Source organism: Crocodylus porosus, unplaced genomic scaffold (assembly GCF_001723895.1).
Source record: "Crocodylus porosus isolate Cpor-Errol unplaced genomic scaffold, CroPor_comp1, whole genome shotgun sequence".
Classification (NCBI taxonomy): domain Eukaryota; kingdom Metazoa; phylum Chordata; order Crocodylia; family Crocodylidae; genus Crocodylus; species Crocodylus porosus.
Genome location: NW_017728931.1, coordinates 59,288,993 through 59,301,413, shown reverse-complemented (window position 1 = coordinate 59,301,413; position 12,421 = coordinate 59,288,993). Strand labels below are relative to the sequence as shown.

At 43.8% G+C, this 12,421-nt stretch overlaps 1 protein-coding gene across 1 annotated transcript in view; it reads left to right on the top strand.

Moving 5' to 3' along the window:
* The window catches only part of NUP205 (nucleoporin 205), a 95,076-nt gene that overhangs the window by 4,968 nt on the left and 77,687 nt on the right, over positions 1-12,421 (top strand). Inside the window, exons 2-4 of the mRNA XM_019545142.1 lie at positions 3,976-4,118; positions 5,347-5,518; positions 9,916-10,060. Coding sequence (XP_019400687.1) covers positions 3,976-4,118; positions 5,347-5,518; positions 9,916-10,060 — 460 coding nt within the window. The remainder of the gene's footprint in view (positions 1-3,975; positions 4,119-5,346; positions 5,519-9,915; positions 10,061-12,421) is intronic.

The window sequence follows — 12,421 nt, the reverse complement described above, 5'->3', positions numbered from 1 at the left end:
GCCCCAAGGGATGACAAGGTTGAGCGGTTATAAACTACTGCAAGACTGTTTCAGGCTGGATGTAGGGAAGAAAAACTGATTTTCTAGACTCACAGGCTTCATGCAGTTCTTGTGGCTCTCCAGGGCTTCTCTGCTGAAATCCTGCCCCCTTCTCCCCAAGGCGGAGCTTCTGTGGCGAAGCCCCACCCCCCTGCCCTGCTCTTGGAGCAGCTCAGTTGGGGGCGGGGGGGTGTTAGTGATGCAAGTGGTCACCTCCACTCCGGGTTGCTCAGCAGCCCCCTCCATGGAGGATCAGATGTGGCTCCTGGGGTGTGTAACTCTGGCCACCCTTGTTCTAGGCAAAGGAAATATAGTAGATGTAGTCTGTCTGGACTACAACAAGACACTAGATACAATGTCACGTGAAAAATTATCAGTTAAATTGGAGCACATAGAGCCATGTACAAGAACTCTGGGGTGGGCAAGGAACTGAGAGTTGTATTGGTAGGAAAACTAGTGGGTGCTTATTAGGGCAGCTCTTTTAGGATCAGACTTGGGATAAATCTTATTTAACATTTTCATTAATTTAATTGACAGAAAAAGGGGGAATGTACTGATGGAATTTGTGGGTGACAGAGCTGGGTGTCTTCATCGGTACAGAGGAGGGTTGGAAAAACTTAGAAGAAGACGTGGATGACCTTGAAGACTAGAGTAATACAGATGCAATGACATTCAGTAGTAGAAAGAGGAAGGTTATGCACAGTAGGGACAAATAACAAGAATTTCCGCTATAAACTGGGACTTTATTAGTTGAAAATGACAGGAGGAGTGAGACCTGGGTGCGTGATTTGATCGTGGGATGATTATGAACCACCACCAGGATGTAGTGAAAAACCATTTATGATCACATTTGCCTATCAGGTCAGGGATTTTCATGGGAGACTAAACAGTAATAATTTTCTTGTACAACATTCTGTTGAGACGTCATCTGGAATATAGTGTACTGTTCTAGTCACTCATGTTCAAGGAAGATGAATTGAAAGTGAAAGTGTTATGATCAGGGGATTCATGAATGGCACATGTCGTGTCCCCCCCCCCACCCGGCGGTGTCGGCAGTGGGGTGGTGAGGCACGACTGCCTGCAGGCACCACCGACAGTGTCGGCAGTGCCTTTTTGTAGGGGGTGAACTGCCATGCTCGGGGGTGCACATGAACTCCCTTCGCGTTGCCCCTGTGGGGAGTGGAGCATGGATCTTAGCCCAAGGCTATCCAGCTTTAAAGTGGCCAGGAGCTCTAAATGTCAGGGAAGAAGTTATTAGGTCTGTGCAAAGCGGTTAGTATTCACTTCAGATTCGTGGGGATCTCTAGAACGTATACCCTGTGAATGGTGAGGGTCTTCTGTATGTTCTCAAGACATATGTAGCTTTGCTAGGTCAGAAGTTTGAGTAAAATGAACAGTGTTTTTTTGCTGTGGAGGACAGGAAATATTCCTTTAAAATATTTTTGCTCCTTGCTGTTAGCTAGAGCTGATGGAAAATTTTGGTCTTTTGCTGAAAAATAAAAAAAGCCTGAAAGCAGGGGGAGCATTCAAGCTTTGGATAATAATTTCTGATTTCCAGGTGTAGAATCACAAATTGTCAAGAAAATGTTTTATTCTGTTGAAAATCACATTTTCGGTCAAGGGAAAAGATGTATAAGAAATTTTTTGACTAGTTGTACCAGTAACTTGGACATGACTACTGGACAGCACCCATCCAGTGCCCTCCCATCTCCAGATCACAAGACGTTGGCTGAGCAAAGGTGCAGACAGAGCACATACAAACAAATGGCATGTGGAGGGTGGGGAGCAAGTTTGCAGCCACTGTCCCCCACAAAGCAAAGGTTTACAAACCAGAGCCAGCATTCAAATGAATGTCCCACTCCACGCCCCGCCTTTCCCCCTCTGCTCTGCCCCAAATGCATGGGGGCAGCACACTGGGAAGAGAGGAAAAAGACTAGGGAGAGCTGCTGCTGCCTGCCAGGTATGGGCAGGGAGCGCAGGGAACCCCTTCCCCCTCTCCCCTCAGCAGCCCATACAGTGGACACCTAACTCCTGCTTCAAAGAAAGGGCAGGGAAGCAGGACTGGGCTGTGCAAGTAGCCCGAGCTGCTTGCAGTAGGCCACTGCAAGCCTACAAGTGGCTGCATCAGTGTCCAGAGCTGACTTGTTGGCAGTGGCTGCACATGGGCCTCAGTGGCCTCCAGCCTCTTCCCTGCTATGTGCCCCAAGGTGTGCGTGCAGCCACTGCTGCCAGAGAGCCTGGGTTGCTTTCAGCAGGTAGAAAGCAGGCTGTAAACAGTTGCACCGGGGTTCAGAGCCCTGGCCCTGCTCTGTAGCAGCAGCGGCTGTGCACGCGCTATGGCGTACATGGCAGGGAAGGAGCTGGGATTGTACTGCCCTAGGCCCCTTCCCCAGCATGCGCCTTGATGCACATGTGCAGCCACTGCTACCACGGAGCCATGCTGGGGCACCAGACCCTGGTCCACTAGTTGCAGCCTCCCGGCTGCCTGCCACATCTGGCCTGGGTTCTGAGCAGCCACTGCCTGCCACAGAGTTTAGGTTGTTTCCTGCAGGGCTTGTAGCCTCCCTGAGGCAGGCAGCCTGGGCTTTGTGGCTGGCAGTATGGGCCAGCTGTGGTGCGCCGAGCAAAATGGCCTCATGTGCCATCCTATGGCATATGTGCCGGGGGTTGCTGACCCCTGCTGTAGGTAAAAAGTGCATACTGTTTTTGTGCATGTTGGTGAAAGTACAAAAAACTTTTAGTACAAACTTCTAAAAATACCTTGCTGTGCAAAAAGAAAAAGAAAAGACCCTCAATGATATCTTTTCTAAAGTGGAAGAAATCATGCATCCTTAATGCTAAATTCAGACTGGGAATTTCCAAGCTAACCAGTAAGAGAGGAATAGTTGTATTTTAGTATTAGGTCAGAGAGTTGTCCTACATAACCGTTAATGATACTTGGTGACTTCCCAAAATAACCCTTGCAACAGCTTCTCAATATGCTGAGCTAGTGTGGTTTCATCAATTTTTCTGTATAGTAAAGCAGTTCATATCTCTATGCTTTTTTTTTTTTTTTTTTTTTTAACTGAAGGATAGTATGTATTACCTACTCTAAGGATCTCTGAATAAAATATTAGGTAACGAAGTTTATACTTCCGTCAAACATCAAATACATGCGTTTCAATGCTGTGTATTACAATCTTTCTCACTTTATATTATCTCTCAGTCTCCTCTCATTATACTGTGTTTCAGCAATAAGTGAGGGAAGAACTGTTGTATTAATATGGGATGCTCTGGTGAATCTAAACCATTTTTACATTGTAGTTTTATTAAAACCAGAAAAAGATGCGATTGTATATGTGAAAGCCATCCAATATTATAGCTCAATATAAAATCTTGTGCTTGTTCCTGGAAGACAGATTTATCAGATATTGTTGAGGATTGTTACTCATGTTTAGTGTTTGATACTGTTGCTTTTGCTCTGCTTTGGTCTGTTCTGTCAATAGCCAAAAGCAGGAAGCTTGTCTTCTTTCACTTGATTCTGGATCAGGGCCCTTTTTCATAATTTATTTAGTTTAGAAGTCCTACCAAAGTTGATACTATTGTTTATGGCTGTGAGGATAGAGGATTAGGACTCTAGATAAAGGATGTAACATATGCCTATATAAATAAAACTGGCTCTAATACTTACCTGCTTTCATCATCACTGCCGCTCTCCCAACCCAAGGAGATTTATATCTTCCAAAATAACCAGATCATTAACCTTTCGTTCATGTCACATTCAAGACAAGAATATGAGAGGATTCATGTGCATGACTTTTTGTATTTTCAGATATGACCATACAGCAGTGCTAAATAATAATCTGTTTCAGGACTGTACTGTGTGGGGAATTAATACTTCCTTTCTTCTTCCTACTTCCAGTATGATTGATTTATTTATTGATTTTATTTCTTTAGCTGCCAGTTTGTGGGGTCCATACAAAGACATATGGCAGACTGTTGTAAATGCCATCTGGAAAAGACAACCTGAAGCCATCCATCTCCTTGACCAGATTTTGAAGAAACACAAGCCTGACTTTATCTCGCTCTTCAGAAACCCGGTACTGAACTAAATTTCTTTCAGTATGTGTTGAAGAGTAACTGTTATGCTGTTTTAATTTAGTGATGTTTTAGCATAAACTCCTTGGGGTGGGGATCTCTAAAGCTACGTTTCCCCTGGTGAAGCTTGAGGCCATTGTTCCTAGTCATGTCCATTACAGCCACAGAGAAAAGCCTATCCTTATCCTCTGTATAATCACAGAGCACAAAATCCTTTCTACTTGTATTTTCCATATTCTTGGTACAGTTACCTAAGCCTGTCGGCAGGCAGAGAAGGTGAGCATTTGAAATTAAAAAGACGCATAGGATGTACCTTCTTCCATGTTTGGGATGAGGTGGAAAAGCTCATCAGTGCTTGAGTGATGGAGCATTAGATACCTGTAACCTCTGTGCTGAACCTGGGTGTGCTTTTCAGAAGCATACCTTGACAACTTGATCTCATTTGCATCAAATCCTGGACATGAAGTAGCATAGATCCTCGACAGTCGCCCTGAACACGTTGCTTAGAGCTGGTCTCAGGCTCTAGCTCAGATATGTTTAATAGCAGATGCTCAGGGTGCTTTAAAGTATCTAGATTTCCTCATTTCTGGGAATTGGTATTCATGGAGTACAAATAAATGGGCAGGTCTTGCTTGACTGTTGAGGAAGTACAGAAATGTTGCCAAAGATAACGGAACAAATTTGACCTTTTCTACGTTTCTAGTAGAATTTTTTTTACTTTTATTTGTAAGGATGGTAGATTGAAAGCTTGAAGAGTTATGCATAGGTCTCATGTCCCTACATTTTAGCAGTTGAGCCACATCTAGAAAAGAGAAGATGTTACTTTTAAAGCAGTTCCTGCTTTAAAAGTTTCTCATCAAGATTCATGATGGATTGCATCAGGATTAGATCAGTCCTGCTGGAAAAATTCCTATTGGGATGGTATCAAAATCTATTTTAGAAGCTTCAGTTATTCCAAATAAAATTGGTGCCAAAGTTTAGTTTATGAGAGAGTAGTTTCACAAGAAGCCCAAGACTGACAATGTGAGATGTTTTTGAGGATACATTTACTAGCTCTGCGAAAATATAGTTGGTGTTTGTGATGAAAATCTAACATGTTTACAAATACAACTTTAAGAAGGATAAATGTGACAAGTTTTGCTAGATGACAGGTAAGTGCTGACAGAAATGATTAATTATTTAGCATCTCATCTTTTTGGTAACTTCTCTTGTTACTTGGTTTTCTTTCAGCCAAAGAATGCTCAACAGCATGAGAAGATTCAGAAAGCAAGTACAGAGGGAGTCGCTATCCAGGGTCAGCAAGGAACCAGACTTTTGCCAGAGCAACTTATCAGAGAGGCCTTTATCTTGAGTGACCTCTTTGATATTGGGGAATTGGCAGCTGTTGAGCTCCTTCTAGCTGGTAAGGACTCGCCGATCCTAGGGAAGAGTAGTTGAGAGTTGTGGAAATGCAGCTCTGATGGAGACTGCTTACTTATAATTAAGCACATGCTTAAGTACTTTGTTAGATCAAGGTTTTAGCTTCTACATTTAAGATGCTCTCAAGGAAAATTAACATGCATATTGATGCTGTAGTTTAATAGACAGATAATATTCTGAGTCTCTTTTCCTGGCAAAAGGGGAAGCGAGAACAGTACCATATTTTCTTGCATATAATATCACCAGGATTATAATACCTTATTTCTGAAACAGCATGAAGAAAGAAAGGTCTTGTAGGAAGTAACTGAATAGCAACAGCTAGGGAGCTGAGCCTGCTGTCAGCTCCATGCACTGGATGGGGCCTTTGGACTGACTCTGCACCCTGGGTCCAGGGCTGCACACTGGCTCGGTCCAGTGCATAGGGTCATGCCATCTGGCCAGGGGGCTCCTGCCAGGTCCAAATACTTGGCAGCAGTGGTTGCAGTGTTAATTGCCATAGCTCCTGAGCCATGACAATCAACACTGCAGCTGCTCCCAAGCTGTCAAATTTCCAGAACTGTGGGGAGCCCTGTGGGTTGAATCAGTGGTTCCCAACCTTTTTAGATCATGGACCGGCAAACCACAGACCGGCAAACTGTGGACTAGCATACTGCAGACCAGAAGCGCCTGGCATACTGCAGACTGGCAGGCAACCCTTTTTTATACTCAGTATATACACTCAATATGAAAAAGGGTTGGCTGCTGGTCACTTTCAGACTTCCGGTCCAGCAGCCAACCCTTCTACAGACCAGCAGCCAACCCTTCGTGGCCTGTTACCAGTCTGGAGCCCAGGGGTTGGGAACCTCTGGGTTGGATGACTTAGATTTATGGGCCAGACTTTGACTCCCACTGCAGTAAGCAGCAGAACCTGATCTTACCGTCTTTCTCACGTATAGGGATTTCTTAAGGTGATATCTTTTTATTACACCAATTGTATAGCTGGGATCTAGTTAGACAAGCTTTTGAATGCAAGACATTGCTCATCAGGTCTGAACAGTGAGAGCCAACACAGCATGATTGGAAAAAAAGAAACAGCTGTAAGAAGGGAGTGTGGGGGGAAGGAACAGGACAGGAGGGGAGTGGTGAGGAGGAGGGAAGAAACTTCTGGGAGCAGCAGCCAAACAGTTAGCAGGAGAAAAGGTGCTAATGACTGGGAGATTAAAGCCCAAAAGGGAGGATGGTCTTTTCACCTTTCAAGTGTAGGGAGAATTCAGGGATCAGATAAAGTTATAAAGAGCCCTAAAACCGATATCAGTTCTAAGTTCTTTGTTCTTAGTGTCCAGCCAGATGATGAATATTTGTTCCAAAGTTCACCTGTTAAAGGTCTTAGGTTGATTTCCCTTGAACAGGAGGTTAATGAGGTCAGAGAAGGTGAGGCTGTTTTGTGAGAAATATGCTCCTAATAGGGTATGTCTCTGCCCTCTTTGTTTTTTTCTGTGAGAGTTCATTTTGATGTGTAGTTGCTGTTTAGTTTCACTTATGTAGTTGCCATGAGGGCATTTGGTGTACTGCATCAGATAACATCACATTTTAGGGAAGTCATATGTAGGAATCATGGATTCTGATAGTTTTGTTATGGAGGGGTGTTGATTGTAGTAACAGTAAAGATGTGATGGCAGGTTAAGCAATTCTTGCTAAGGCAAGGCTGTGTCACCTTTGAGGTCTGTTAGGCAGTGGAGAATTTGCTTCTGGTAATGGGTTGGACAAGGTTAAAGGCTTGTTTGAAACCCAGGAGGGGAGGGGCTAGAAATATTTTTTTCTGGGTTTGATTTTTGTTAAGTATAGGTTGTAGTTGTTTGGTGATTCTTTTGATAACCACTAGGGGTGTACAATTGCAGGGGGCTTGCTTTTTGTATTGTAGTAGGTTATTACAGGGTATTAGGATAGCTCTTTCAAATGTCCGTTATGTTTATTAGAGCCCCTCCCCTCCTGGGTTTCGAACAAGCCTTTAACCTTGGTGATCTGTGTGTTTTTTGTATATGATAGTTTGTAAGGTGCTATCTTGGATATTGATTATGGTATCTAGAATGTTGATATTAGCATAGAAGGGATGATAGTTGTTAAACCTGTGGTGGAAATCAGTAAGAGAGTCCAAGTGTTCAGTCCAGATGGTGAAAATATCTGTGTAATGCAGGTTTGATTGTATAGTTTTCTAGAATTTTTTTCCTCCAGATGACGCCTGAAGAGGTTGGTATATTGAAGAACTATCTTTGTACCCGTAGCTGTGCCCATGGTTTGGAGGAAGTGTTGAGTGTTGGAAGTAAAGTTGTGGGTGAGGATGATGTGAATGATTTATGCAACAAGTTGCAAATCTGAGTGTACTTCATGTTCTTCTAAGTATTTCAGGCAGGCAGCTGTGCCTTCATGGTGTGGGATGTTTGTGTACGGGCTAGTGACATCCTTGGCTGTAAGTATGGCCTTCTTGGAGAAGGTGGTTGATATTATGGATTCTGTTGAGCAAGTGTATGGTAGTGGTGTCTTGGAGGAAACTTGCTCTTCAAGTGACAAGTGGTTTGAGAGTAGTTTCTGTGAATCCTGATATCCCTTCTTCAGTGAGAGTGCCACAGTTGGATATGATAGATCTGCTAGGGTTACCTTATTTGTGGATCACTGGAGAGCATATAGAAAGTTCCTGGGGTAGGAGAGTGGGGGATAAGTGGAAGCAGTTTTTTTTGAGACTGGCATGGGAAGGATCTGGTGATATTTTCCAGTTCCAGAGCAGGTTTTGGTGTGGGATCCTCTCCAAGTTCTTTATAGTATTTGGTGTCAGACAGTTGTGTGTTGGCTTCATTGACATAATCTTGACAGTTGAGGATAACTATAGTTCCACCTTTTTCCGCTGATTTGATTATTATGTTGTTGTTGGATCTTCGGGACTGTATGGCTCTTTTTTCTGAGGGAGAAGAGTTGTGGTCCTGACTTTTTTTTTTTGGTGAATTTTGTTGTTAGGTTTCTTCCTGAAACAGTCAATGTGGTAGTCCAGTGTGTGGTTATGTGTGCTGGGAAGTATCCAGTCTGATGTTTCATACTGTTAGTTTTCTCAGTTGTGGCAGGAGGATTGTCAGGAATCGTTGTGTCCTGGTTATGGAATTATATAACAGGCATTCCAATCTCCAGCAGTTGTTATTTTGGAAAATACAGTAGTTGTTTGACTACGTATTGCACAAGTTCTTATAATGAAATTTTAGTAGGTAGTAAAAGGTTACATATAGTTGATTTTGAATTTCTTCATGAAACAGTATTGTGGTTAATTCTGTAAAGTGTGCATTATTTGAACAATGAATTTATGGCCGTACCATGATATCATAACTAATTTCCAGGGGATGAATAATGTAACTGAAAATAGTTTTATGTTACTTGGCAGGCAGAAAACTAATCTTACAGTTATTTAAAAAAATCTGCTAGTGATCACTATCAGCCACTTTTGTCATATTTCACATGCATCTTTTATGAATGTGTGTATTTTTATTAATTGTGAAGATAATCTTATTAGTAATGATTGTCAGATTTGAAATGCCAGCATGAAGTTTTAAAATGAATTAAATTGAAAATGGAGGTTTCCAGTGTAGATTAAGGTTAGGACAACCTCCCTTTCCAGTACATAATTTAATTGTTATTGAAATTTCGATTGTGTTTTTTATGTGCTTAAAATAAACATCTGTATGAAATGCAGCATCCAGAGGTTTGTTAAACTTGGTTTTTAAACCCTTGATATCCTTTAATATTTAAATTTGATTTTTAAGAGCAGATGCCCAAACATCAGGAACTCTTTGGACAGACCTGAAACAAACTGCGTTGATGGTTCATAAAACAGAGCAGTGCACTAACACCAATATTTTGAGCTTGGAGGGTTTTTATTAGTTTTGTAATGTAATGGGCATGTCTATACACACCCGTTTAAGGTGCTTTAGCTCTATTTAAGGCACATTAAAGGTGTGTGTCTATACATGTGTGCCCTTATTGCACCTTAAAAATTGTGATTTTAGGCTGTTCGCACCTAAATTTGATACCTGCAAAAACAGGTATCAAATTTAGGCATGAATAGCTGAAGTGCATTAATGCACGTGTAGACTCATTAAGGCGCATTAACCCCATGTATGGACTGACTTGGGACTAACTTAGTTCCATGTCAGTCTGTGCACACAGAGTTAATGTGCTTTTAATACATGCGTGTGTAGACGCAAGCCTAAATCACCTTAATGCTCATTAAGCTAAAGTGCATTAAATTTAGGCATGCCTAAATGCACATGTAGATGCACCCGATGATCATTAGAAATATAAAAATGCAATTTGTATATGTTGAGGCTTCTTTTGTGATTTTCATATTTTTTCATTCTGTAGGAGAGCACCAGCAGCCTCATTTCCCTGGCCTTACACGGGGCTTAGTGGCTGTTCTCTTGTACTGGGATGGAAAGAGGTGCATTGCCAATTCACTACGAGCCCTTGTCCAGTCACGGAGAGGCAAAACATGGACGCTTGAGCTCAGGTCTGTTTTCAAGTGCCTATTTTGGGAGAGTTGGATCAAGTGTACGTTTTATCTGTGCTGTTTATCTGTGGTTTTTAATTTTGGGGGACCTAGATATTTTCAGATTCTTAGCCACTTTGGAAAGCATAAAAGCCAACTCTGTTTATTGAGTCTGCTCTTGGGCTTTCTGAGAGTTAATTCCCAGCTCTGAAAAAGTACAAAAAAGATGTGAATCCTTGTGAGAAAAATACCAATAGAATTTGAGGGAAATAGCATATGTAGGTTGGGATATCTCTGATCTAGTGGCTTGGTGGCAAAGTTTTGCTTAGGTGGCCTTTTTGTTATCAGTCTAACCTACTACTGTTTACTGTACTTGCTCAAATATAAGATCCTGATTATAAACTCCCCAGTAATTAGATTCTATATATGGAAAATTTAGAAATGTGATATATTTTCCAGGTATGGAACCTAATTATTGGATATTTGCTTTGAATTTGTTAACCTCATTCTGCTACAGCATGGAAAATAGATCTGGGGTGGGGGAGGGGTCAGATAGACCCTTTGCCTTCTTCCCCCTGCAGCCTTTTCCCCATCCTTGTTGGTAGACCCTGTTCTCCCTGAGCATATGGAAATGAGGAACACATTTGAAAAAACTGACCTTGAAATAAATGTAGCTGTAGTAATTTGCATACATGGTAGTAGCCATAGACTTAGTTTGCCCAGAAATGATGCATTTAACCTTTTTTGAAGCTACTGCAAGTTTTAGCACAGGTACTCCATAAACACACTTTTAAGTAGCACTTTGGCAGGTGTTCGAACAGAATACAAGCTATGCATGATATTAATCCAAAGCCAAGAGGCTCATGATTTACCATATAGTTAATTGGGCTGGGCCTCAGAAGAGTCAACAGCATTTCTAGCCATGGTGACTCCATAGCTCAGCAGTGCTCAGTTTGTGCATGTGTGTACTCCAGATATCCCCCCTCACTGACAAAGGATCCGTGTGTTAATTAGCCCCCACTCATCATTAGAACCGTGTCACGAGTCCTGAGATCCTCCAGAAATGCGTATGTGGATGAACTGCAGGGCAACCTGTTTTAGCTCCATGTAGGGGTGCACCAATAGAGATTTTTTGGGCCAATACCGTTGACTGATTTTTTTTTTTTTATTTTATTTTTTTTAAACGAGCCATATCCGCCGGTACTGATCTGATTACTGATATACAACAGCCCTGCAGCATGGACAGCAGCTGGCTCTGGCTGGTAAATCTGTTGTGGGGGAAGGGGCATGGAAGGGGCAGATCGAGGCCCTCGACAGTGAGGGAGGGAGTGGGGTAGGGGCAGAGGCTGGCTGCCATGGGACATGGGATGGAGCTGCAAGTGGCTCATCCGAGGGTGTGTGAGGAAGGAGTGGCAGCTCCCACCCGGGAGGTCATGGGGGAAGTGTGCCCCTGGATCTGCATGCAGGATGAGGGAGGGCTGCTGCTGCGGGCTGTGGTTGGTGCCAGGCTTTTCCTGGAGGTGGGGCTGGACTGGAGCTGCACTGAGGGTGTGTGGCGGCAGTGATGGGATGGAGGCTATGGAGCAGGGGGTGCTGCAGCCACCCCAAAATTCACTGTAGCCCCTGTAACCCCCACTCCCAATGCCACCCCCACCCACCCTGAGCACAGCCCGGCTCAGCCCCCACACTGGGAAGAGCCTGGTGCAGCCCCGGTCTGCAGTGGCAGCCTGTCCTCACTCTGTGTGCAGATCTGGGGTCACACACCCCATCCTGGGGTGTGTGCAGGGGCAGGAGCTGCAGCCCCCTCCCTGCACCCCCTGAACTAGCAGCTCACAGCTCCATCCTGTGCCCCGCCCTGGCTGGGCAGTGCCTGCCCCAGCCTCAGCCCCACTCCCTCCCTTACCACAGAGGCCTTGATCTGCCTCCCCCCACACCACTCCCCTTCTCCCACGACAGACTTACCAGCCGGACCCAGCTGCTCTCCATGCTGCAGGGCTGCACTTTCAACTGCCTGTGTGCTGCAGCTGTGGTTGGGGCTGCGCATGCTCGTGGTTTATTGGCCACGTCAGCCAAAAAATGCTGATTGCCAATACTGTAAATTTTCTTTATATTGGTGCCAATCCAAGTGGACAATAAGCTGAATCTGAGCCAAGAGTGCCTTGCTGCAACGAAGGCTAACAGCATACTGGGCTGCATTAGTAGGAGTATTGCAAGCAGATAGAGGGAAATGATTATTCCTCTCTATTCAGCACTGGTGAGGCTACATCTGGAGTACTGTGCCCCCCGCTGTGTGGGCCCCCTGCTGCAGACAGGATGTGGACAAATTGGAGAGAGTTCAGCAAAGGGCAGTGAAAATGGTGAGGTGACTGTGGGGGACATGAC